The sequence below is a fragment of the Argopecten irradians genome, chromosome 4 (assembly GCF_041381155.1).
Source record: "Argopecten irradians isolate NY chromosome 4, Ai_NY, whole genome shotgun sequence".
NCBI lineage: Eukaryota > Metazoa > Mollusca > Bivalvia > Pectinida > Pectinidae > Argopecten > Argopecten irradians.
The window spans coordinates 2,652,333-2,679,118 of NC_091137.1; the positions used below are offsets into that span (position 1 = coordinate 2,652,333).

The following is a 26,786-nucleotide window of genomic DNA, read 5'->3' on the forward strand; positions in this document are numbered from 1 at the left end:
AACTCTGATATTACACTGTACATATACCCAAATATTACAGTGTTTAAAACTCTGATATACACTGTACAATATACCCAAAATATTCCAGTGTAATCAACCTCTGATATTACACTGAACCAATATACCCAAATATTTTCCAGTGTCTAAACCTCTGATATACACTGTACAATATACCCAAATATTCCAGTGTCTAAACCTCTGATATACACTGTACAATATACCCAAATATTCCAGTGTATAAACCTCTGATATACACTGTACAATATACCCAAATATTCCAGTGTCTAGACCTCTGATATACACTGTACAATATACCCAAATATTCCAGTGTCTAGACCTCTGATATACACTGTACAATATACCCAAATATTCCAGTGTCTAAACCTCTGATATACACTGTACAATATACCCAAATATTCCAGTGTCTAAACCTCTGATATACACTGTACAATATACCCAAATATTCCAGTGTCTAAACCTCTGATATACACTGTACAATATACCCAAATATTCCAGTGTCTAAACCTCTGATATACACTGTACAATATACCCAAATATTCCAGTGTCTAAACCTCTGATATACACTGTACAATATACCCAAATATTCCAGTGTATAAACCTCTGATATACACTGTACAATATACCCAAATATTCCAGTGTCTAAACCTCTGATATACACTGTACAATATACCCAAATATTCCAGTGTCTAAACCTCTGATATACACTGTACAATATACCCAAATATTCCAGTGTATAAACCTCTGATATACACTGTACTGTACAATATACCCAAATATTCCAGTGTATAAACCTCTGATATACACTGTACAATATACCCAAATATTCCGGTGTCTATAACCCAATACCTCTGATATACACTGTACAATATTGTACAATATACCCAAATATTCCAGTGTCTAAACCTCTGATATACACTGTACAATATACCCAAATATTCCAGTGTCTAGACCTCTGATATGCACTACAATATACCCAAATATTCCGGTGTCTAGACCTCTGATATACACTACATTATTTTCTTAAAACTTATTTTTTTTGCCATTTACAATATTAAGTAAAAGTTTAATGTACATGCAAACAGTATTAATAGAAGAATATGTTCTATTTATTCACAAAAATGCAAAATAAACAGGACAAAAAACATCAAATTCATAAAAACAAAGATCAAGTATCATGTTAAAATAGATTTAAAATTATACAAAGTGTGAAGCTGCAGCAGTTATACATTTTTTTTCCAGCACTATACATGGGTGTCACTTTCTAGCAATATGACTTGTACCTTTGTATAATGATAACATATTCATCACTTTATTTTTTCTTGCCACTATTGAGTTGTAATTCACACGTAAATTGTGCAGTATTTACTTCATTGACAACTAATACATGTACATCAAACAGTCCAGCAAAGACACCAATGACTGTCAAAGTAGCTGTCGAATAATTTTCTATCAGGCATAGTTAATGATTTACCCAGAAGTAAAGCAATTTTGAATGACTTTTTGAGAAAACAAATATGCTGGTTTGAACGCTGTCTTCTGGATCTGACAAAATTTCAAGAGTTTTACCAGATAAGTTATTTCATAACCCAGAACAAGAAAACTTTAAATAGAAGTTAGTTTTTTTTCTTTCTTTATATTTACAAAGAACACCAAGAACAGATCGCTTGCTTTTGTTATCCTAATTGTCAACTTTTGGCATGTGATGAAGGTTGTACAAAAACATGATAATTGAAAAGTTGAAATTACACCTGCCTTTTCACATGTTTATTGTGTCACTTTTAAAACGGTTTTTTAGGGAAACAATGAGTACAGTATGGTATTTGCTCTATCTCTGTATGTAGTCTCATCGTCATTTTAAAGAAGAACTCAAGGTTTCAGCAAACACATTGATGGATGGAATGTAACAGTGCTGGAAACAAACACACACAATATGTGTCCATTACTGCTCAATCAAGGGCATTTGAACACATGACTTGGAGAGTAACACAACATATCACTGCCAAATGTTCCATTGTTTGTATCACAGAATGTGCCATTAATCCAATACTGAGAGCATAACATAGTCTTGAAGATCAGCACAATTAGGCCAATGATGACATAGTCATTAAATGGGGTCAGGTAACACTACATTATAAGCGGGAGATTTCCAGCTCTGTTTGCCCATTGATATGTCCACTATGTAAATAGTTCCTGATCACTCATGTTCAAACACCATGCCAATCATTTCCCGTCATAATCTTCACATACAGGTATATTTGTTTTAAATTCATTCACTTGAATTAAAACTGGTCAATGTTCTGAGCTTCCTCCTTCTATTGGTCCATTTCCATGACCTGTAATTTTCAAGAATTATATTTCACTTTTCTTTTCACACAAAATTAATGATATAAAAAGTATAAGATCACAATGGTAATAAAATATATTTATAATCGTCATTTCAGATCAAAACAAGAGGGAGCCGCAAAACGTGACACTATCCCCCTTGCCCAGCAGTTGGTATAAAAACCAAAATTCATCAAGGTCAAAGAAACAATTATTCAAGTACAACTTTAAATGTATGTGGGTATTAAAAACTGAAAATATAACAGCAGGAAACAAAAAGAAACAGTAATCTGCTATATACAGAAAGTTTCATGGAGCTGCATTTAAGGGATTTGGAGTCTGGAAACAAAAACAAACAGGAATTCGATATTTTTGCACTTTTGCTCATTATCCTTGGGGCTATTGCAAGGAGATGGTTTACGCCCTTTGTGCATTGTAATAAATACTTTCCTTTACTTCATCAGAACTTTAAATGTGAAATTACTTTGAAATTTGTCAATTGTGTCCTTTGTTATACAGAAGTGTGTTTATTATCATATTGATATCAATATGATCGACTTGTTTCGCTGTTCAAAATAGTTGTCCCCTAGAACACTGTCCAGTCTCTGTGGTGACTTACCTGTGTCATGCTTGAACCCCACGCTGGGGTACATCAGATCTAGAGCTCAGGCACCCAGACTGATATTTCATAACATTTTTTATTCTGTTTCTCATACATAAGGCTGGGTAATTTTATAAATATTTATTATTATAACTGCAGAAAATGCAGTTTGTGGTCACAGGGTTTTGTAAGTAATAGTGCAACATACATCTAGGACCTAGGATGATGTGAAATAAATTAAATATAATCTGCTGAATAACGCTGTAAATGTCTTTGGCTGGTACTAAAAGTTATCCGTTTTGTCACTTTCTTTTATTGACTATATAAACCTGATTTGCATAGTATTGTTCCGGAAGTTTCCAAAGTTGATTAGATGCTTAGAATATCGTGACCGATGCAAAAGTTTGTATGATACGCCGCTTGATGTTGACACAAAACAAATATTTTTAGCACTGTGTAATGTCACTGTTGTTAATTTGTAATAGAACATCACTGACAGGTATATCTTAGTCTACGTTTTTGAAAGGTTGGTGTCACTAAATCGCGACGAAAACTATTAAACGGTATAAGACACTGACTTCCAGTAACACATGCGCAGTTGGAATCTGCGCATAGCGGATGTATACAGACTCCACACTCGACAAGAAAAATATTAGTGAGAGAGTACACTTGCACTAAAAATGGAAGGTCCGCAATAACAAAAGGCACAACTAAGGCACTTGTCTGTTGTATACAGAAAGTTTCAAGGAGCTGTGTTGAACAGTTTTAGAGTTATAGCCTGGTAACAAAAAGAAACAGTAATTTGGTATTTTTTGACTAAGTTTCCATGGTAACGAAAAAAAGTCCAAAATTTGAAGGTCCACAATAGCAAAAGGCACAATAAGGGTACTTGTCTGATGTATACTGAAAGTTTCAAGGAGCTGCGTTAAACGAATTTTGAGATTTAGCCAGGAAAAGAATCTCGGACAGACGGACAGAGCCCGAAACAATATCTCACGCCAACGTGTTTCGCAGGGGATAATAAAATTTGGTCAAGGTGAACTTCATTATAGATAGCAAACAAATGTTAATATTAATATTAAGATCTTGAAAACGTTGATGACATTTTCACAAAGATCGTATAATTTTTCAAGAACTTTTCAAAATTGGAAAAAATTACTAAAGTTATACTTTTTATATTTTTCCAAGTTTGAAAAACACCGATGATAATTTCCCAATATTTGCTAAGGGTGCTTTTCCGAAAAAAGCTGACGAAAACCCTGGGAGAGGACAATGGTTATAGGGCGAGGAGAACCAGACGACTGGTCATTTCCAGTTCAGAAGGTGATTATATATATATAGGGTGAGGGGTGTACCACGTACAATGATTATAGGGTGAGGGGTGTACCATGTACAATGGTTATAGGGTGAGGGGTGTGTCATGTACAATGGTTATAGGGTGAAGGGTGTACCATGTACAATGATTATAGGGTGAGGGGTGTACCATGTACAATGGTTATAGGGTGAGGGGTGTACCATGTACAATGGTTATAGGGTGAGGGGTGTACCATGTACAATGGTTATAGGGTGAGGGGTGTACCATGTACAATGGTTATAGGGTGAGGGGTGCACCATGTACAATGGTTATAGGGTGAGGGGTGTGTCATGTACAATGGTTATAGGGTGAGGGTTTGTACCATGTACAATGGTTATAGTGTGAGGGGTGTACCATGTACAATGGTTATAGGGTGAGGGGTGTACCATGTACAATGGTTATAGGGTGAGGGGTGTACCATGTACAATGGTTATAGGGTGAGGGGTGTACCATGTACAATGGTTATAGGGTGAGGGGTGTACCATGTACAATGGTTATAGGGTGAGGGGTGTACCATGTACAATGGTTATAGGGTGAGGGGTGTGTCATGTACAATGGTTATAGGGTGAGGGGTGTACCATGTACAATGGTTATAGGGTGAGGGGTGTACCATGTACAATGGTTATAGGGTGAGGGGTGTACCATGTACAATGGTTATAGGGTGAGGGGTGTACCATGTACAATGGTTATAGGGTGAGGGGTGTATCATGTACAATGGTTATAGGGTGAGGGGTGTATCATGTACAATGGTTATAGGGTGAGGGGTGTATCATGTACAATGGTTATAGGGTGAGGGGTGTATCATGTACAATGGTTATAGGGTGAGGGGTGTATCATGTACAATGGTTATAGGGTGAGGGGTGTGTATCATGTACAATGGTTATAGGGTGAGGGGTGTACCATGTACAATGGTTATAGGGTGAGGGGTGTACCATGTACAATGGTTATAGGGTGAGGGGTGTACCATGTACAATGGTTATAGGGTGAGGGGTGTACCATGTACAATGGTTATAGGGTGAGGGGTGTACCATGTACAATGGTTATAGGGTGAGGGGTGTACCATGTACAATGGTTATAGGGTGAGGGGTGTATCATGTACAATGGTTATAGGGTGAGGGGTGTATCATGTACAATGGTTATAGGGTGAGGGGTGTACCATGTACAATGGTTATAGGGTGAGGGGTGTATCATGTACAATGGTTATAGGGTGAGGGGTGTACCATGTACAATGGTTATAGGGTGAGGGGTGTATCATGTACAATGGTTAATGGTTATAGGGTGAGGGGTGTACCATGTACAATGGTTATAGGGTGAGGGGTGTACCATGTACAATGGTTATAGGGTGAGGGGTGTACCATGTACAATGGTTATAGGGTGAGGGGTGTACCATGTACAATGGTTATAGGGTGAGGGGTGTACCATGTACAATGGTTATAGGGTGAGGGGTGTACCATGTACAATGGTTATAGGGTGAGGGGTGTACCATGTACAATGGTTATAGGGTGAGGGGTGTACCATGTACGATGGTTTAAAGGGTGAGGGGGTGTACCATGTACAATGGTTATAGGGTGAGGGGGTGTACCATGTACAATGGTTATAGGGTGAGAAGTGTACCATGTACAATGGTTATAGGTGAGGGGTGTATACCATGTACAATGGTTATAGGGTGAGGGGTGTACCATGTACAATGGTAATAGGGTGAGGGGTGTACCATGTACAATGGTTATAGGGTGAGGGGTGTACCATGTACAATGGTTATAGGGTGAGGGGTGTACCATGTACAATGGTTATAGGGTGAGGGGTGTACCATGTACAATGGTTATAGGGTGAGGGGTGTACCATGTACAATGGTTATAGGGTGAGGGGTGTACCATGTACAATGGTTATAGGGTGAGGGGTGTACCATTGTACAATGGTTATAGGGTGAGGGGTGTGTACCATGTACAATGGTTATAGGGTGAGGGGTTGTGTACCATGTACAATGGTTATAGGGTGAGGGGTGTATCATGTACAATGGTTATAGGTGTGTGAGGGTGTACCATGTACAATGGTTATAGGGTGAGGGGTGTATCATGTACAATGGTTATAGGGTGAGGGGTGTACATACAATGTACCATGTGTACCAATGGTGGTTATAGGGTGAGGGGTGTACCATGTACAATGGTTATAGGGTGAGGGGTGTACCATGTACAATGGTTATAGGGTGAGGGGTGTACCATGTACAATGGTTATAGGGTGAGGGGTGTACCATGTACAATGGTTATAGGGTGAGGGGGTGTACCATGTACAATGGTTATATGGTGAGGGGTGTACCATGTACAATGGTTAAGGGGTGAGGGGTGAGGGGTGTACCATGTACAATGGTTATAGGGTGAGGGGTGTACCATGTACAATGGTTATAGGGTGAGGGGGGTGTACCATGTACAATGGTTATAGGGTGTGAGGGGTGTACCATGTACAATGGTGATAGGGTGAGGTGTGTACCATGTACAATGGTTTTATGGTGAGGGGTGTACTATGTACAATGGTTATAGGGTGAGGGGTGTACCATGTACAATGGTTATAGGGTGAGGGGTGTACCATGTACAATGGTTATAGGGTGAGGGGTGTACCATGTACAATGGTTATAGGGTGAGGGGTGTACCATGTACAATGGTTATAGGGTGAGGGGTGTACCATGTACAATGGTTATAGGGTGAGGGGTGTACCATGTACAATGGTTATAGGGTGAGGGGTGTACCATGTACAATGGTTATAGGGTGAGGGGTGTAACCATGTACAATGGTTATAGTGTGAGGGGTGTACCATGTACAATGGTGATAGGGTGAGGGGTGTACCATGTACAATGGTTTTATGGTGAGGGGTGTACTATGTACAATGGTTATAGGGTGAGGGGTGTACCATGTACAATGGTTATAGGGTGAGGGTTGTACTATGTACAATGGTTATAGGGTTAGGGATTGTACTATGTTACAATGGTTATAGGGTGAGGGGATTGTGTACCATGTACAATGGTTATAGGGTGAGGGGTGTACCATGTACAATGGTTATAGGGTGAGTGGTTTGTACCATGTACGATGGTTATAGGGTGAGGGGTTGTACCACATACAATGGATTATAGGGTGAGGGGGTGTACTATGTACAATGGTTATAGGGTGAGGGGTGTACCATGTACAATGGTTATAGGGTGAGGGTGTACCCATGTACCATGTATGATGGCTATAGGGTGAGGGTTGTACCATGTACGATGGTTATAGGGTTGAGGGGTGGTGTACCACGTACAATGATATTATAGGGTGAGGGGTGTATCATGTACAATGGTTATAGGGTGAGGGGTGTACCATGTACAATGGTTATAGGGTGAGGGGGTGTACCATGTACAATGGTGATAGGGTGAGGGGTGTACCATGTACAATGGTTGTAGGGTGAGGGGTGTACCATAAACAATGGTTATAGGGTGAGGGTGTTGTACCATGTGTACGATGTACAATGGTTATAGGGTGAGGGGTGTACCATGTACAATGGTTATAGGTTGAGTGGGGTGTACCACGTACAATGATTATAGGGTGAGGGGGTGTACCATGTACAATGGTTATAGGGTGAGGGGTGTAATCATGTACAATGGTTATAGGGTGAGGGGTGTACCATGTACAATGGTTATAGGGTGAGGGGTGTACCATGTACAATGGTTATAGGGTGAGGGGTGTACCATGTACAATGGTTATAGGGTGAGGGGTGTACCATGTACAATGGTGATAGGGTGAGGGGTGTACCATGTACAATGGTTATAGGGTGAGGGGTGTACCATGTACAATGGTTATAGGGTGAGGGGTGTACCATGTACAATGGTTATAGGGTGAGGGTTGTACCATGTACAATGGTTATAGGGTGAGGGGTGTGTACCATGTACAATGGTTATAGGGTGAGGGTTGTACTATGTACAATGGTTATAGGGTGAGGGGTGTACCATGTACAATGGTTATAGGGTGAGGGGTGTACCATGTAATGATGGTTATAGGGTGAGGGGTTGTACCATGTACAATGGTTATAGGGGAGGGGTGTACCACATGTACAATGGTTAATAGGGTTGAGGGGTGTACCATGTACAATGGTTATAGGGTGAGGGGTGTACCATGTACAATGGTTATAGGGTGAGGGGTGTACCATGTACAATGGTTATAGGGTGAGGGTTGTACCATGTACGATGGTTATAGGGTGAGGGTGTGTACCGCATGTACAAATGATTATAGGGTGAGGGGTTTGTACCATGTACAATGGTGGTGATAGGGTGAGGGGTGTATCATGTACAATGGTTATAGGTGTGAGGGGTGTACCATGTTCAATGGTGATAGGGTGAGGGGTTGTATCATGTACAATGGTTATAGGTGTGATGGGTGTACCATGTACAATGGTTATAGGGGTGGGGTATGTACCATGTACAATGGTTATAGGGTGAAGGGTGTACCATGTACAATGGTTATGTAGTGTGAGGTGTACCATGTACAATGGTTATAGGGTGAGGGTTGTACCATGTACAATGGTTATAGGGTGAGGGTTGTACCATGTACAATGGTTATAGGGTGAGGGTTCTGTACCATGTACAATGGTTATAGGGTGAGGGGTGTACCATGTACAATGGTTATAGGGTGAGGGTTGTACCATGTACAATGGTTATAGGGTGAGGGGTGTACCATGTACAATGGTTATATAGGGTGAGGGTTGTACCATGTACAATGGTTATAGGGTGAGGGGTGTACCATGTACAATGGTTATAGGGTGAGGGGTGTACCATGTACAATGGTTATAGGGTGAGGGTTGTACCATGTACAATGGTTATAGGGTGAGGGGTGTACCATGTACAATGGTTATAGTGTGAGGGGTGTACCATGTACAATGGTTATAGGGTGAGGGGTGTACCATGTACAATGGTTATAGGGTGAGGGGTGTACCATGTACAATGGTTATAGGGTGAGGGGTGTACCATGTACAATGGTTATAGGGGTGAGGGGTGTACAACATGTACAATGGTTTATAGGGTGAGGGGTGTACCATGTACAATGGTGATAGGGTGAGGGGTGTACCACATACAATGGTATAGGGTAGGGTGTACCATGTACAATGGTTATAGGGTGAGGGTGTGTACCATGTACAATGGTTATAGGGGTGAGGGGTGTACCATGTATACAATGGTTATAGGGTGAAGGTGTACCATGTACAATGTTATAGGGTGCAATGGTTGATTAGGGTGAGGGGTGTACCATGTACAATGGTTATAGGGTGAGGGGTGTACCATGTACAATGGTTATAGGTAGGTGAGGGGTTGTACCATGTACAATGGTTATAGTGTGAGGGTTGTACCATTGTACAATGGTTATAGGGTGAGGGGTGTACCATGTACAATGGTTATAGGGTGAGGGGGTTGTACCATGTACAATGGTTATAGTGTGAGGGGTGTACCATGTACAATGGTTTATAGTGTGAGGGGTGTACCATGTACAATGGTTATAGTTTGTGAGGGGTGTACCATGTACAATGGTTATAGGGTGAGGGGTTGTACCATGTACAATGATGGTTATAAGGTGAGGGGGCTGTACCATGTACAATGGTTATAGGGTGGTGAGGGGTGTACCAATGTACAATGGTTATAGGGTGAGGGGGGTGTACCATGTACAATGGTTATAGGGTGAGGGGTGTACCATGTACATGGTTATAGGTGACTGGGGTGTACCATGTACAAATGGTTAACTAGGTGAGGGGGTGTACCATGTACAATGGTGTATAGTGTGAGGGGTGTACATGTACAATGGTTGATAGGGTGTGAAGGGGGTACCATGGTACAATGGTTATAGGGTGAGGGCGCTTTGTACCATGTACAATGGTTATAGGGTGAGGGGTTGTACCATGTACAATGGTTATAGGGTGACGGGGTGTACCATGTACAATGGTTATAGGGTGCGTGAGGGGGTTGTACCATGTACAATGGTTATAGGGTGTGAGGGGTGTACCATGTACAATGGTTTATAGGGTGAGGGGTTGTACCATGTACAATGGTTATAGGGTGAGGGGTGTACCATGTACAATGGTTATAGGGTGAGGGGTTGTACCATGTACAATGGTTATAGGGTGAGGGGGTTGTACCATGTACAATGGTTATAGGGTGAGGGGTGTGTACCATGTACAATGGTTATAGGGTGAGGGGTGTGATTGGTACCATGTACAATGGTTATAGGGTGAGGGGTGTACCATGTACAATGGTTATAGGGTGAGGGGTGTACCATGTACAATGGTTATAGGGTGAGGGGTGTACCATGTACAATGGTTATAGGGTGAGGGGTGTACCATGTACAATGGTTATAGGGTGAGGGGTGTACCATGTACAATGGTTAATAGGGGTGAGGTGTGTGTACCATGTACAATGGTTATAGGGTGAGGGGGTGTACCATGTACAATGGTTATAGGGTGAGGGGTGTACCATGTACAATGGTTATAGGGTGAGGGGTGTACCATGTACAATGGTTATATGGGTGAGGGGGTGTACCATGTGTACAATGGTTAATAGGGTGAGGAGTGTACCATGTACAATGGTTATAGGGTGAGGGGGTGTACCATGTACAATGGTTATAGGGTGAGGGGTGTACCATGTACAATGGTTATAGGGTGAGGGGTTGTACCATGTACAATGGTTATAGGGTGAGGGGGTGTACCATGTACAATGGTTATTGGGTGAGAGGGGTGTACCATGTACAATGGTTATAGGGTGAGGGGTGTACCATGTACAATGGTTATTAGGGTGAGGGGTGTACTCATGTACAATGGTTATAGGGGTGAGGGGTGTACCATGTACAATGGTTATAGGGTGAGGGGGTGTACCATGTACAATGGTTATAGGGTGAGGGGTGTACCATGTACAATGGTGTAGGGTGAGGGGGTGTACCACATACAATGTGAATAGGGTACCAAACAATGGGTGAGTGGTGTACCAGTACAATGGTGATACGTAAGGTGAGGGGTGTACCATGTACAATGGTTATAGGTGAGGGTGTGTACCATGTACAATGGTTATAGGTTGAGGGGTGTACCATGTACAATGGTTATAGGGTGAGGGGTGTACCACATACAATGGTTATAGGGTGAGGGGTGTACCATGTACAATGGTTATAGGGTGAGGGGTGTACCATGTACAATGGTTATAGGGTGAGGGGTGTACCATGTACAATGGTTATAGGGTGAGGGGTGTACCATGTACAATGGTTATAGGGTGAGGGGTGTACCATGTACAATGGTTATAGGGTAGGGGTGTACCATGTACAATGGTTATAGGGTGAGGGGGGTACCATGTACAATGGTTACAGTGGGGGTGTACAATGGTGTACGTACAATGGTTATAGGGTGAGGGTACAATGGTTTAGGGTGAGGGGTGTACCATGTACAATGGTTATAGGGTGAGGGGTGTACATGTACAATGGTTTAGGGTGTGAGGGGTGTACCATGTACAATGGTTATAGGGTGAGGGGTGTACCATGTACAATGGTTATAGGGTGAGGGGTGTACCATGTACAATGGTTTTATTGGTGAGGGGTGTACCATGTACAATGGTTAATAGGGTGAGGGGGTGTACCAAGTACAATGGTTATAGGGTGAGGGGTGTACCATGTACAATGGTTATAGGGTGAGGGGTGTACCATGTACAATGGTTATAGGGTGAGGAGTGTACCAATGTACAATGGTTATAGGGTGAGGGGCAGGTATGTACCATGTACAATGGTTATAGGGTGAGTGAGGGGTGTACCATGTACAATGGTTATAGTGGTGAGAGGGGTGTACCATGTACAATGGTTATAGGGTGAGGGTGTACCATGTACATTGTACAATGGTTATAGGGTGAGGGCGTGGGTGTACCATGTACAATGGTTATAGGGTGAGGGGTGTACCATGTACAATGGTTATAGGGTGAGGGGTGTACCATGTACAATGGTTATAGGGTGAGGGGTGTACCATGTACAATGGTTATATAGGTGAGGGGTGTACCATGTACAATGGTTATAGTGTGAGGGTGTACCATGTACAATGGTTATAGGGTGAGGGGTGTACCATGTACAATGGTTATAGGGTGAGGGGTGTACCATGTACAATGGTTATAGGTGAGGTGAGGTCGTGTAACCATGTACAATTGTTATAGGGTGATGGGGGTGTACCATGTACAATGGTTATAGGGTGAGGGGTGTACCATGTACAATGGTTATAAGGGTGAGGGGTGTACCAGGGTACAATGGTACATAGGTGAGGGGGTTGTACCATGTACAATGGTTATAGGGTGAGGGTGTACCATGTACAATGGTTTAGGGTTAGGGTGTACATTCCCATGGGTAAGGGGTTGTGTACCATGTACAATGGTTATAGGGTGAGGGGTGTACCATGTACAATGGTTATATTACCAGTGATAGGGTGTACCATGTACAATGGTTATAGGGTGAGGGGTGTACCATGTACAATGGATTTATAGGGTGGAGGGGTGTACCATGTACAATGGTTATAGGGTGAGGGTGTGTACCATGTACAATGGTTATATAGGGTGAGGGGTTGTACCATGTACAATGGTTAATAGGGTGAGGGGTGTACCATGTACAATGGTGTTATAGGGTGAGGGTGTACCATGTACAATGGTTTATAGGGTGAGGGGTGTACCATGTACAATGGTTTATAGGGTGAGGGGTGTACCATGTACAATGGTTATAGTGTGAAGGGTGTACCATGTACAATGGTTAATAGGGTGAGGGGTGTACCATGTACAATGGTTATAGGGTGAGGGGTGTACCATGTACAATGGTTATAGGGTGAGGGTGTACCCATGTACAATGGTTATAGGTGAGGGGGTGTACCATGTACAATGGTTATAGGGTGAGGGGGTGTACCATGTACAATGGTTATAGGGTGAGGGGTGTACCATGTACAATGGATTATAGGGTGAGGGGTGTACATGTACAATGGTTATAGTGTGAGGGGTGTACCATGTACAATGGTTATAGGGTGAGGGTGTACCAGTACAATGGGTTATAGGGTGTAGGGTGTACCATGTACAATGGTTATAGGGTGAGGGTGTACCATGTACAATGGTTTAGGGTGAGGGGTGTACCATGTACAATGGTTATAGGGTGAGGGGTGTACCATGTACAATGGTTATAGGGTGAGGGGTGTACCATGTACAATGGTTTTATAGGGTGAGGGGTGTGTACCATGTACAATGGTTATAGGGTGAGGGGTGTACCATGTACAATGGTTATAGGGTGAGGGGTGTACCATGGTAAAGGGATGGGGTACCATGTACAATGGTTATAGGGTGAGGGGTGTACCATGTACAATGGTTATAGGGTGAGGGGATACCATGTACCATGTACAATGGTTACATTACGTGGGGGTGAGGGGTGTACCATGTACAATGGTTATAGGGTGAGGGGTGTACCATGTACAATGGTTATAGGGTGAGGGTGTACCATGTACAATGGTTATAGGGTGAGGGGTGTACCATGTACAATGGTTATAGGTGAGGGTGTACCATGTACAATGGTTTATAGGGTGAGGGGTGTACCATGGTACAATGTTATAGGGTGAGGGGTGTACACATGTACAATGGTTATAGTGTGAGGGGGTGTACCATGTACAATGGTGATAGGGTGAAGGGTGTGTACCATGTACAATGGTTATAGGGTGTGGGGGTGTTACCATGTACAATGGTTATAGGGTGAGGGGTGTACCATGTACAATGGTGATAGGGGTGAGGGTGTACCATGTACAATGGTTATAGGGTGAGGGGTGTACCATGTACAATGGTTATAGGGTGAGGGAGTTGAGGGTGTACCATGTACAATGGTTTTTAGGGTGAGGGTGTACCATGTACAATGGTTATAGGGTGAGGGGTGTACCATGTACAATGGTTATAGGGTGAGGGGTGTACCATGTACAATGGTTATAGGGTGAGGGGTGTACCATGTACAATGGTTATAGGGTGAGGGGGTGTACCATGTACAATGGTTATAGGGTGATGGGTGTACCATGTACAATGGTTATAGGGTGAGGGGTGTACCATGTACAATGGTTATAGGGTGAAGGGGTGTACCATGTACAATGGTTATAGGGTGAGGGGTTGTACCATATGTACAATGGTTATAGGGTGAGGGGTGTACCATGTACAATGGTTATAGGGTGAGGGGTGTACCATGTACAATGGTTATAGGGTGAGGGGGTGTACCATGTACAATGGTTATAGGGTGAGGGGTGTACCATGTACAATGGTTATAGGGTGAGGGGGGTGTACCATGTACAATGGTTATAGGGTGAGGGGTGTACCATGTACAATGGTTATAGGGTGAGGGGTGTACATGTACAATGGTTATAGGGTGAGGGGTGTACCATGTACAATGGTTATAGGGTGAGGGGTGTACCATGTACAATGGTTATAGGGTGAGGGGTGTACCATGTACAATGGTTATAGGGTGAGGGGTGTACCATGTACAATGGTTTATAGGGTGAGGGGTGTACCATGTACAATGGTTATAGGGGTGAGGGGTGTACCATGTACAATGGTTATAGGGTGAGGGGTGTACTATGTACAATGGTTATAGGGTGAGGGGTGTACCATGTACAATGGTTATAGGGTGAGGGGTGTACCATGTACAATGGTTATAGGGTGAGGGGTGTACCATGTACAATGGTTATAGGGTGTAGGGGTGTACCATGTACAATGGTTATAGGGTGAGGGGTTGGGGGTGTACCATGTACAATGGTTATAGGGTGTCGGGTCATGTACCATGTACAATGGTTATAGGGTGAGGTGTGTACCATGTACAATGGTTATAGGGTGAGGGGTGTACCATGTACAATGGTTATAGGGTGAGGGGTGTACCATGTACAATGGTTATAGGGTGAGGGGTGTACCATGTACAATGGTTATAGGGTGTGAGGGGTGTACCATGTACAATGGTATAGGTAGGGGTGTATATGTACAATGGTTATAGGGTGGGGTGTACCATGTACAATGGTTATAGGGTGAGGGGTGTACCATGTACAATGGTTATAGGGTGAGGGGTGTACCATGTACAATGGTTATAGGGTGAGGGGTGTACCATGTACAATGGTTATAGGGTGAGGGGTGTACCATGTACAATGGTGATAGGGTGAGGGGTGTACCATGTACAATGGTTATAGGGTGAGGGGTGTACCATGTACAATGTTATAGGGTGAGGGGTGTACCATGTACAATGGTTATAGTGTGAGGGGTGTACCATGTACAATGGTTATAGGTGAGGGGGTGTACCATGTACAATGGTTATAGGTGAGGGGTGTACCATGTACAATGGTTATAGGGTGAGGGGTGTACCATGTACAATGGTTATAGGGTGAGGGGTGTACCATGTACAATGGTTATAGGGTGAGGGTTTGTACCATGTACAATGGTTATAGGGTGAGGGGTGTACCATGTACAATGGTTATAGGGTGAGGGGTGTACCATGTACAATGGTTATAGGGTGAGGGGTGTACACATGTACAATGGTTATAGGGTGAGGGGTGTACATGTACAATGGTTATAGGGTGAGGGGTGTACCATGTACAATGGTTATAGGGTGAGGGGTGTACCATGTACAATGGTTATAGGGTGAGGGGTGTACCATGTACAATGGTTATAGGGTGAGGGGTGTACCATGTACAATGGTTATAGGGTGAGGGGTGTACCATGTACAATGGTTATAGGGTGAGGGGTGTATCCATGTACAATGGTTATAGGGTGAGGGGTGTACCATGTACAATGGTTATAGGGTGAGGGGTGTACCATGTACAATGGTTATGGGTGAGGGGTGTACCATGTACAATGGTTATAGGGTGAGGGGTGTACCATGTACAATGGTTATTAGGGTGAGGGGTGTACCATGTACAATGTTATATAGGTGTGAGGGGTGTACCATGTACAATGGTTATAGGGTGAGGGTGTGTACCATGTACAATGGTTATAGGGTGAGGGGTGTACCATGTACAATGGTTATAGGGTGAGGGGGTGTACCATGTACAATGGTTATAGGGTGAGGGGTGTACCATGTACAATGGTTATAGGGTGAGGGGTGTACCATGTACAATGGTTATAGGGTGAGGGGGTGTACCATGTACAATGGTTATAGGGTGAGGGGTGTACCATGTACAATGGTTATAGGGTGAGGGGTGTACCATGTACAATGGTTATAGGGTGAGGGGTGTACCATGTACAATGGTTATAGGGTGAGGGGGTGTACCATGTACAATGGTTATAGGGTGAGGGGTGTACCATGTACAATGGTTATAGGGTGAGGGGTGTACCATGTACAATGGTTATAGTGTGAAGGGTGTACCATGTACAATGGTTATAGGGTGAGGGGTGTACCATGTACAATGGTTATAGGGTGAGGGGTGTACCATGTACAATGGTAATAGGGTGAGGGGTGTACCATGTACAATGGTTATAGGGTGAGGGGTGTACTATGTACAATGGTTATAGGGTGAGGGGTGTACCATGTACAATGGTTATAGGGTGAGGGGTGTACCATGTACAATGGTTATAGGGTGAGGGGTGTACCATGTACAATGATTATAGGGTGAAGGGTGTACCATGTACAATGGTTATAGTGTGAGGGGTGTACCATGTACAATGGTTATAGGGTGAGGGGTGTACCATGTATGATGGTTATAGGGTGAGGGTTGTACCATGTACGATGGTTATAGGGTGAGGGGTGTACCACATACAATGGTTAGGGTGTGAGGGGTGTACCATGTATAATGGTTATAGGGTGAGGGGTTGTAACATGTACAATGGTTATAGGGTGAGGGGTGTACCATGTACAATGATTATAGGGTGAAGGGTGTACCATGTACAATGGTTATAGTGTGAGGGGTGTACCACATACAATGGTTATAGTGTGAGGGGTGTACCATGTATAATGGTGATAGGGTGAGGGTGTACCATGTACAATGGTTATATAGTGTGGGGGTGTACCATGTACAATGGTGGTGATAGGGTGAGGTGTGTACCATGTACAATGGTTATAGGGTGAGGGTATCTACCATGTACGATGGTTATAGGGTGAGGGGTGTACCACGTACAATGGTTATGGGGTGAGGGGTGAACCATGTACAATGGTTTTAGGGTGAGAGGTGTACTATGTACAATGGTTATAGGGTGAGGGGTGTACCATGTACAACGGTGATAGGGTGTACCATGTACAATGGTTATAGGGTGAGGGGTGTACCATGTGCAATGGTTATAGGGTAAGGGGTGTACCATGTACAATGGTTATAGGTTGAGGGGTATACTATGTACAATGGTGATAGGGTGAGGGGTGTACCATGTACAATGGTTATAGGGTGAGGGGTGTACCACGTACAATGGTTATAGGGTGAGGGGTGTACCATGTACAATGGTTATAGGGTGAAGGGTGTACCATGTACAATGGTTTCAGGATGACGGATGTATCATGTACAATGGTTATAGGGTGAGGGGTGTACCACGTACAATGGTTATAGGGTGAGGGGTGTATCATGTACAATGGTTATAGGGTGAGGGGTGTACCACATACAATGGTTATAGGGTGAGGGGTGTACCATGTACAATGGTTATAGGGTGAGGGGTGTACCATGTACAATGGTAATAGGGTGAGGGGTGTACCATGTACAATGCTTATAGGGTGAGGGGCGTATTGTGTACTATGGTTATAGGGTGAGGGGTGTACCACGTACAATGGTTATAGGGTGAGGGGGTGTACCATGTACAATGTTTATAGGGTGAGGGGTGTTGTACCATGTACAATGGTTATGGGGTGAGGGGTGTACCATGTACAATGGTAATAGGGTGAGGGGTGTACCATGTACAATGGTTATAGGATGAGGGGTGTACTATGTACAATGGTTATAGGGTGAGGGGGTGTGTACCATGTACAATGGTTATAGGGTGAGGGGTGTACCATGTACAATGGTTATAGGGTGAGGGGTGTACCATGTACAATGGTTATAGGGTGAGGGGTGTACCATGTACAATGGTTATAGGGTGAGGGGTGTACCATGTACAATGGTTATAGGGTGAGGGGTGTACCATGTATGATGGTTATAGGGTGAGGGTTGTACCATGTACAATGGTTATAGGGTGAGGGGTGTACCATGTACAATGGTTATAGTGTGAGGGGTGTACCATGTATAATGGTTATAGGGTGAGGGATGTACCATGTACAATGGTTATAGGGTGAGGGGTGTACCATGTACAATGATTATAGGGTGAAGGGGTGTACCATGTACAATGGTTATAGTGTGAGGGGTGTACCACATACAATGGTTATAGTGTGTGGGGTGTACCATGTATAATGGTGATAGGGTGAGGGGTGTACCATGTACAATGGTTATAGTGTGAGGGGTGTACCATGTACAATGGTGATAGGGTGAGGGGTGTACCATGTACAATGGTTATAGTGTGAGGGGTGTACCATGTACAATGGTGATAGGGTGAGGGGTGTACCATGTACAATGGTTATAGGGTGAGGGGTGTACCATGTATGATGGTTATAGGGTGAGGGGTGTACCATGTACAATGGTTATAGGGTGAGGGGTGTACCATGTACAATGGTTATAGGGTGAGGGGTGTACCACATACAATGGTTATAGGTAGAGGGGTGTACCACGTACAATGGTTATGGGGTGAGGGGTGTTCCATGTACAATGGTTTTAGGGTGAGGGGTGTACCATGTACAATGGTTATAGGGTGAGGGGTGTACCATGTACAATGGTTATAGGGTGAGGGGTGTACCATGTACAATGGTTATAGGGTGAGGGGTGTACCACATACAATGGTTATAGGGTGAGGGGTGTACCATGTACAATGGTTATAGGGTGAGGGGTGTATCATGTACAATGGTTATAGGGTGAGGGGTGTACCATGTACAATGCTTATAGGGTGAGGGGCGTATTGTGTACTATGGTTATAGGGTGAGGGGTGTACCATGTACAATGGTTATAGGGTGAGGGGTGTACCATGTACAATGGTTATAGGGTGAGGGGTGTACCATGTACAATGGTTATGGGGTGAGGGGGTGTACCATGTACAATGGTAATAGGGTGAGGGGTGTACCATGTACAATGGTTATAGGATGAGGGGGTGTACTATGTACAATGGTTATAGGGTGAGGGGTGTACCATGTACAATGGTTATAGGGTGAGGGGTGTACCATGTACAATGGTTATAGGGTGAGGGGTGTGTACCATGTACAATGGTTATAGGGTGAGGGGTGTACCATGTACAATGGTTATAGTGTGAGGGGTGTACCATGTACAATGGTTATAGGGTGAGGGGTGTACCATGTATGATGGTTATAGGGCTAGGGTTGTACCATGTACGATGGTTATAGGGTGAGGGGTGTACCACATACAATGGTTACAGTGTGAGGGGTGTACCATGTATAATGGTTATAGGGTGAGGGGTGTACCATGTACAATGGTTATAGGGTGAGGGGTGTACCATGTACAATGATTATAGGGTGAAGGGTGTACCATGTACAATGGTTATAGTGTGAGGGGTGTACCACATACAATGGTTATAGTGTGAGGGGTGTACCATGTATAATGGTGATAGGGTGAGGGGTGTACCATGTACAATGGTTATAGTGTGAGGGGTGTACCATGTACAATGGTGATAGGGTGAGGTGTGTACCATGTACAATGGTTATAGTGTGAGGGGTGTACCATGTACAATGGTGATAGGGTGAGGTGTGTACCATGTACAATGGTTATAGGGTGAGGGTATGTACCATGTATGATGGTTATAGGGTGAGGGGTGTACCATGTACAATGGTTATAGGGTGAGGGGTGTACCATGTGCAATTGGTATAGGGTGAGGGGTGTACCACATACAATGGTTATAGGTAGAGGGGTGTACCACGTACAATGGTTATGGGGTGAGGGGTGTTCCATGTACAATGGTTATAGGGTGAGGGGTGTACCATGTACAATGGTTATAGGGTGAGGGGTGTACCATGTACAATGGTTATAGGGTGAGGGGTGTACCATGTACAATGGTTATAGGGTGAGGGGTGTACCACATACAATGGTTATAGGGTGAGGGGTGTACCATGTACAATGGTTATAGGGTGAGGGGTGTACCATGTACAATGGTTATAGGGTGAGGGGTGTACCATGTACAATGCTTATAGGGTGAGGGGCGTATTGTGTACTATGGTTATAGGGTGAGGGGTGTACCACGTACAATGGTGATAGGGTGAGGTGTGTACCATGTACAATGGTTATAGGGTGAGGGGTGTACCATGTGCAATGGTTATAGGGTGAGGGGTGTATCATGTACAATGGTTATGGGGGTGCAATTTGAGGGCAGTGCCATGTTATGTATATCACTATTACCAGATTCATCATCTCCAGTTCGGAAACATTTGTCCTTGTGGCCACTACAGCTCTTACAATCATCTTCGTCCTCTGATGAGGATTCACCGAACATTTTAGGTTTTTGGTACTGACAGCAACCTTAAAAGTAAAACATTCATCATTTAATTAGTTATATGATCAGCTTATATATGACAATATGAAACCAATAATGTATTTTTGTAGTATGTGTGTATAGGGACACTTATTTAAAAACAAGAGGCCCAGAGGGCCTGTATCGTTCACCTGGTTATTGTAATGCCAAGTAATGTTCTGATTAAAGGATCATTCCCCAAAGGATATTGATGTTTCTGGCCAAATTTGGTTAAATTCCATGCAGAACGCTATGACTAGTAGCGATTTAAAGGCTCGACCTCTATTTCCCCTATTGCGCCCTGCCCCTCCTGCCCCCCTGGGGAGAGGGGGGTGGTGGTCAGAGCCATAATTAAAACAAACTCTGTTCCCGTAGCGATTTAAAGAGAAGTTTTTATATGAAAATAGCTAATTTAACCCCTTTTGGCACACTCCTCAGGCCCCCAGGGGTCATCCCAATCGTTTGTACAATTTTGAAAACCTACAATATAAGGATGCTACAAAAAGAGTGCTATCTCATACTTAGTTTCAGGGAAGTAGTCGTTTATATGAAAACAGCCAATTTGACCCCTTTTGGCCCGGCCCCTCAAGCCCCCAGGGCTCAGCCCATCCATTTGTACAATTTTAAATCCCCACCCTTTAAGGATGCTACCATTTCATGATGAGTGCTGTCACATGCTTAGTTTCAGAAAAGAAGACATTTATACGAAAATAGCCAAATTGACCCCTTTCAGCCCGACCATTTATACAATTTTCCGTCAGTAGCCCATAAGGATACTATCAGTCAATTTTTTTATATTCCTTTTAGCAGTTAAGGAGAAGAAGTTGATTTTTGACAGACGGACGACAGTCACTGCAGTATCGCATAAGCTCATGCTGGTCACAGGGCCTCGTTACTAATGATGATATATAAAAGATAGGTCACGTCTATTTATGTAAATAGACGTCACCTATCTTATATATATCATCATTAGTAACGGGCCCTGTGCCTTGGTCCTTCTGTTCAGGTGAGCTAACAATCAACAGTACAATATCATCATGGGGCAAGAAACTTTTTTTGAAAACCACTTCCTCGAATTTAAGATTTCAATCTAATTTTACCCAAAACAGGGTACAGTGGAACTTGGTTGATACGAACTCGGATAATTCGACAACCCGGCTTAATACGAAGTACTTTGCCGGTCCCGGCCGAATTCCCTCTTTATCTTTGTTTAAATAAATCGGATAATTCGATTTCGGAAAATTCGAAGAACTCGGATAATACGAAGTAAATTCTGGGTCCGAATGACAAAAATCATACAAAAAATGTTCTTACCACTCGAAATGAGATTTTTTGGACAATGTGTTCGCCGAAAATGCCGAATTTTTTCTCCATAAATCTGCTTCAGAACAGCATTTCAAAATATATATCTCGTTTTATTGTTATAATTATGCAACTACAATCGGTGATTTTGACATCTCTCTTGTTCACATCATTTTACGACATGGAACTGGTCTATATATACCAAGTAAAGAGATCGTCAGTAGACATGATAACTCGCTTAATTCGAACACTCGGATAACTCGAAGTTTTATCTCGGTCCCTTCGAGTTCGTATTAACCGAGTTCCACTGTAATTAACATTAAAACCGGGCAAGTGAAATTGGTGCATAATATTAACTGGTCTCCGCCCATCGGACCTGGGATATTTCTTGCCCTGCCATCATCATAATCAAATAATATATTGGTTGGTTTTCATGAGTAGTTTTGTGGCCATTTAATACAGTATCATCATTCATTTTCATAATCAGCGGACTCACATTTTGACTTTTTCTTATTCATGTGTTCATTGTCTACAGTCTCTGTGGTCCATTTCACTTTCTTGTCATGCTTCGGTTTCCGCAACTTCAGTCTCAATGTCGGGCTTTGATTCCGTGGCTGTAATGTGGCATGTACATAATGTTCAAAATGTACATCAAGAATTATATGTATAACATAATACTTTATTAACAAAACCATATACATTGTAAAGAGTGTAATTTATGGTTGGGGTGATTATTACTTTTCCGATATTGGTTTTTACAACTTATAAATATAATCACGTGTTGGTGTCGTTGTGTGACTGTTTTAAATTTAACAGAAAACTTGTCGTCCATATAAAAAATGTGTATAACAATTAAAGATATATGATTGTAGCGGCCTGATCTACATCAGGATTCGAACCAGGGACCCCCGCTCTCTAGCCGGGTGCACTATATGAACATGTACGTAGCCAGTTATCAATGAGCGACTCGGTTCAATCCCGCAAGCCTACGTGCGTAAAGTTGGTTTTCCCCGACCTGATGACCATTCTAACGTACAATCCTATGACATGGTTGAGGATATTCGATGGTAATTAATTTACGTACCTGTTCTTGTTCCAAAATAGTACTACTGGAAGACGCACTTGCTTGTTGTGCGGTAGCCATCCTTCATACGATAACCAGTTTTCAATTATTACATGTCTTTGGTAAATAACTGTCAATACGCTGAGTACTATCAGGACGAGCTATGGTAAGTAAACGCAACTATTACCGGAAGTAAATGAAAGCTGACGTCATAAGTCAGGTGCATTCGAATTAAAAAAAAAAAACAATAGCGCATTCGTTATGCAGGTTTTCTCGGTCGTTTTCGTTTTTGTTTAAGTCATTATTTCAAGTATGAATTCTGACGGACCTGTAGTTTTTGATAAAGACCTGTTCGGGCTTTGTCAAGGCCCGTCTTCAAATAACATCAGTGGGTGTGACAGAATTCGATGTTGGCTGTGGATCAATCTTGTTATCAACTTCCATCTCTGTCTCCGATGTTTTCTGTCCGTTACTTTTATTTTTATGTGGCAGGGTAATTAATTATGTAATTAATTAAGTAACTAATTAGTTAATTTAATGAGTATTAGTGTATTGATGTATAGTAATAAGTTAAGCTGCACCCCTGCACTACATGTATGTGTTGTCCCAGTACTGTCTATATGTCACTGTCTTGTTTACCTGTATACCTGTATATTACATGGAATGAGAGAGAGCATGGATGGATGAGCACATTCTTTGGTGTGGGTATAGGTACCAGTCAGGTGACTTACCTGGCTGGTCAGCTGATTGTTTTTATTGATTTTATTGGTTTATAGATATAATAATGTGTGTTTTTATTGGTCAAACTTTCCCTCCAAAATTCTATCTTTGGAGAACTTTCCTTTGTCTGTGGGCAGTTTCACAGAGAGAGTTTCATGAGAACAGTTGTGTTCTGGTCTCCCAGATATTTAGTTGAAATTTGGATTTGTCTAGGAGGAATTTCGTTGAAATTTGGATTTGTCTAGGAGGAATTTCTTCTACTTCTGTAAGTCTCCTTTTTCTATTTCTTACTAATATTGTATATCCTGTGCAATGTTCATAAAGTAAACTATTTATATTTATTTGCCTTATTTTGGTAAAATTATCAGAATGTGTTAAACTATATTTTTGAATAAGTTGAATTGACTTGAAAGTGTAAAAGCATAAGTATGTATTTGAATTTAAGAGTAATTGTCTATTTATATAGACAATTTGATATAAAGTGATATGTATATATTGATCTCTATTATAACTGTTATAGAGATGGAAGATCGTATTTTATATGGAGATATTTTATTAGTTTTGTGATATTATATATTTTATTCATGTATAGGACCCTGGGTCGAAAGATTTAAACAATGTAACAAAGATCGAAGCCTAATTGAGTCGGCCCATAGCCAGGTGTGTATTTATATAATGTGTATATCTTTGTATTTGTATTAGAATATGATGTAAGTAATGCATTGATAGTGTTATATGTTGTAATGTCTAAGTGGGTAGATTATCTCCCCTTAGACTAGAGTAATTTACTGTATAGTAGAAAAGGGGCGAATTGTCTCCCCCTGATATCATATGGTATAGAGGAGACAGATTGTCTCCCCTGATTTTAGATCATAGAGGGAACAGATTGTCTCCCCTTGTATTTATTATAGATAGTAGAAGCTATATCTATTAGTATAAAGTCTAATTTATAATAGTTGTTCTGGAGTTTATAAATAGATTAACTCTGATATTTAAATATATATTGTGAATCTGATGTTGATATACTGTAGGCTACACAGGGATCTTGTATGTATGTATGATTAATATGAATGTTATGTTACTATGTATTATTGAAATTTGTACTTACTGAGTCTTGTTTTATCTTGTTACAGACTCTACGCTTCTACGTTTATACGTTTATACGCTTCTTCGATTACGCATGTATAGAGACAATAAAACATCATGACGTAGAAGATGGTTGTGTCATCATTTTCTAACAACATATCATCTATATCATCTGGGCCTAACCCAACCCAGCAACATTTATACGCTATAAACTTTTTGATGTGGTCTTGTCTTTGTTCGATGGTGCACGCAAATTGTAGTCCGAGCGCCGAAGGCGCAAGAATTTTTGGTATTTGGGGGGAGAGGGAGGGCTGAAAAAAAAATACGATTTAGAATGACTGAGATGAATTTTACGGTGTATTTTTTATGATTTTAAAGCATTCTTTACCAGGCAATTTTTCGAAAAAATAACATTGAAAAAGGATTAATTCATATTGCAGATTGAAAGTTACCTAGAGCAATTTTGATAACTTTAACGGGTTTTAACGGAAGTCAATTTCTTTATGCATGTAAGTACTGATACTCTCATTGGATCATTTGTACACCTGAACACGCATAGTTAAAGGGACAATTCAGTCTAAGAGAACATTATATATGGAAAAAAAACAGTTCTAATGGAAATTAGATCAGTTGGTTTTACTGTGATATGCCTGAAAAGCCCATGGTTGTGACATGTATGTAGATGTTCAAACTCGCTCGCTGTCCGCCATTACACATTGTGGTCAAACTTCTTGTATGCCGAACCCTGACCCTTGCTCGTCGAGTAATGCAATTTTATCTAGAACTGCTCAAATCGGTTTGACAGTAGTGTCTTTACCTTATCAGGTGAATTGTCTTGCTTACAAATCATTTAATCACCTCCTCAGTGGTTATGTAGTTCATTTGTTTAACGTGCATGACTTTGGCTCGGGTATGGGTACAGCGTCCATATTGTACCTGCTTAATCGCATTCATCAACGATTTGTTATTTCAACGATATTAATTAAAATACTTAACAATGTCGTGGAATTTGTCAATGTTTTACGTTATATGTTTCATAAGAAATGTAGAACAATACATTTATGCCATATTTTGCTTCTTGGTTATGTAAAGGAATTAGCCTGAGTGAATTGTCCCTTTAAAAGTTCAATTGAATGCACAAAGGGGACTAAATGGCAATTGAATACAAATGTACTCTTTATGTGTTCACCTCCTGTTTATTTGCTCATCGGAAATGTCAATATGTAACAGAGGCAGAACCCATGCTCGCAGGTTTTAGGGCCCTAAGGCCAAACACCTTGAAGGCAGCTTATTAATATTCACGGTGGCCGATCCGGATAAAATATGCATGAGCTAGGCCTATGCTGCAATCTTCTCTTTTTCGATGTGTCTCTGCTGCGTAGCTGACGCCACAGATAAACTACGATGCGTCCCGAGAAGAGAGCTTTTATATAGCCAGCCAATGAAATTGAAGCATAGGCCTAGCTCATGCATATTGTATCCGGATCGGCCACCGTGAATATTACTTAGCTGCCGTTCAAGATGTTTGTAATAATGGGGCTGATATCGTCTTAGTGACGTTACTTTGAATAGATGTGTAGGCTGATTTCGAAAGGAAAATTATCGCTTTTTCCAACGGTGCTAACCGTTTTTATGACGATATACTAGAAATGTGTTTTTATAACCGTTAAAGGTAGGCGGGTTAGAAATTTGGAGCTTAAGTCTTGCTTAAAAACGTCAATTTTCTGACACGACCTCTCACCAACCAAGGATTTATAAGTCTCATATTACGTCCTTGCACCAACTTTTA

At 42.0% G+C, this 26,786-nt stretch overlaps 1 protein-coding gene and 1 long non-coding RNA gene across 2 annotated transcripts; one reads left to right on the top strand and one right to left on the bottom strand.

Annotated features, from left to right (window-relative positions):
• Positions 1-1,148: 1,148 nt before the first annotated feature.
• Positions 1,149-23,395, bottom strand: LOC138320365 (E3 ubiquitin-protein ligase PPP1R11-like). The gene is made up of 4 exons (XM_069263288.1): positions 23,213-23,395; positions 22,625-22,742; positions 20,715-20,834; positions 1,149-2,354 (listed from the first exon to the last, which is right to left on the bottom strand). Exons 1-4 carry the CDS (start codon positions 23,270-23,272, stop codon positions 2,311-2,313), a joined length of 342 nt encoding a protein of 113 aa, XP_069119389.1. The 5' UTR covers positions 23,273-23,395; the 3' UTR covers positions 1,149-2,310.
• Positions 23,396-24,134: 739 nt separating this feature from the next.
• LOC138320367 (uncharacterized) lies at positions 24,135-25,830 on the top strand. Its single transcript, XR_011208176.1, has 3 exons — positions 24,135-24,176; positions 24,504-24,571; positions 25,045-25,830. It is a non-coding gene; the product is annotated as an uncharacterized lncRNA (long non-coding RNA).
• Positions 25,831-26,786: the final 956 nt, after the last annotated feature.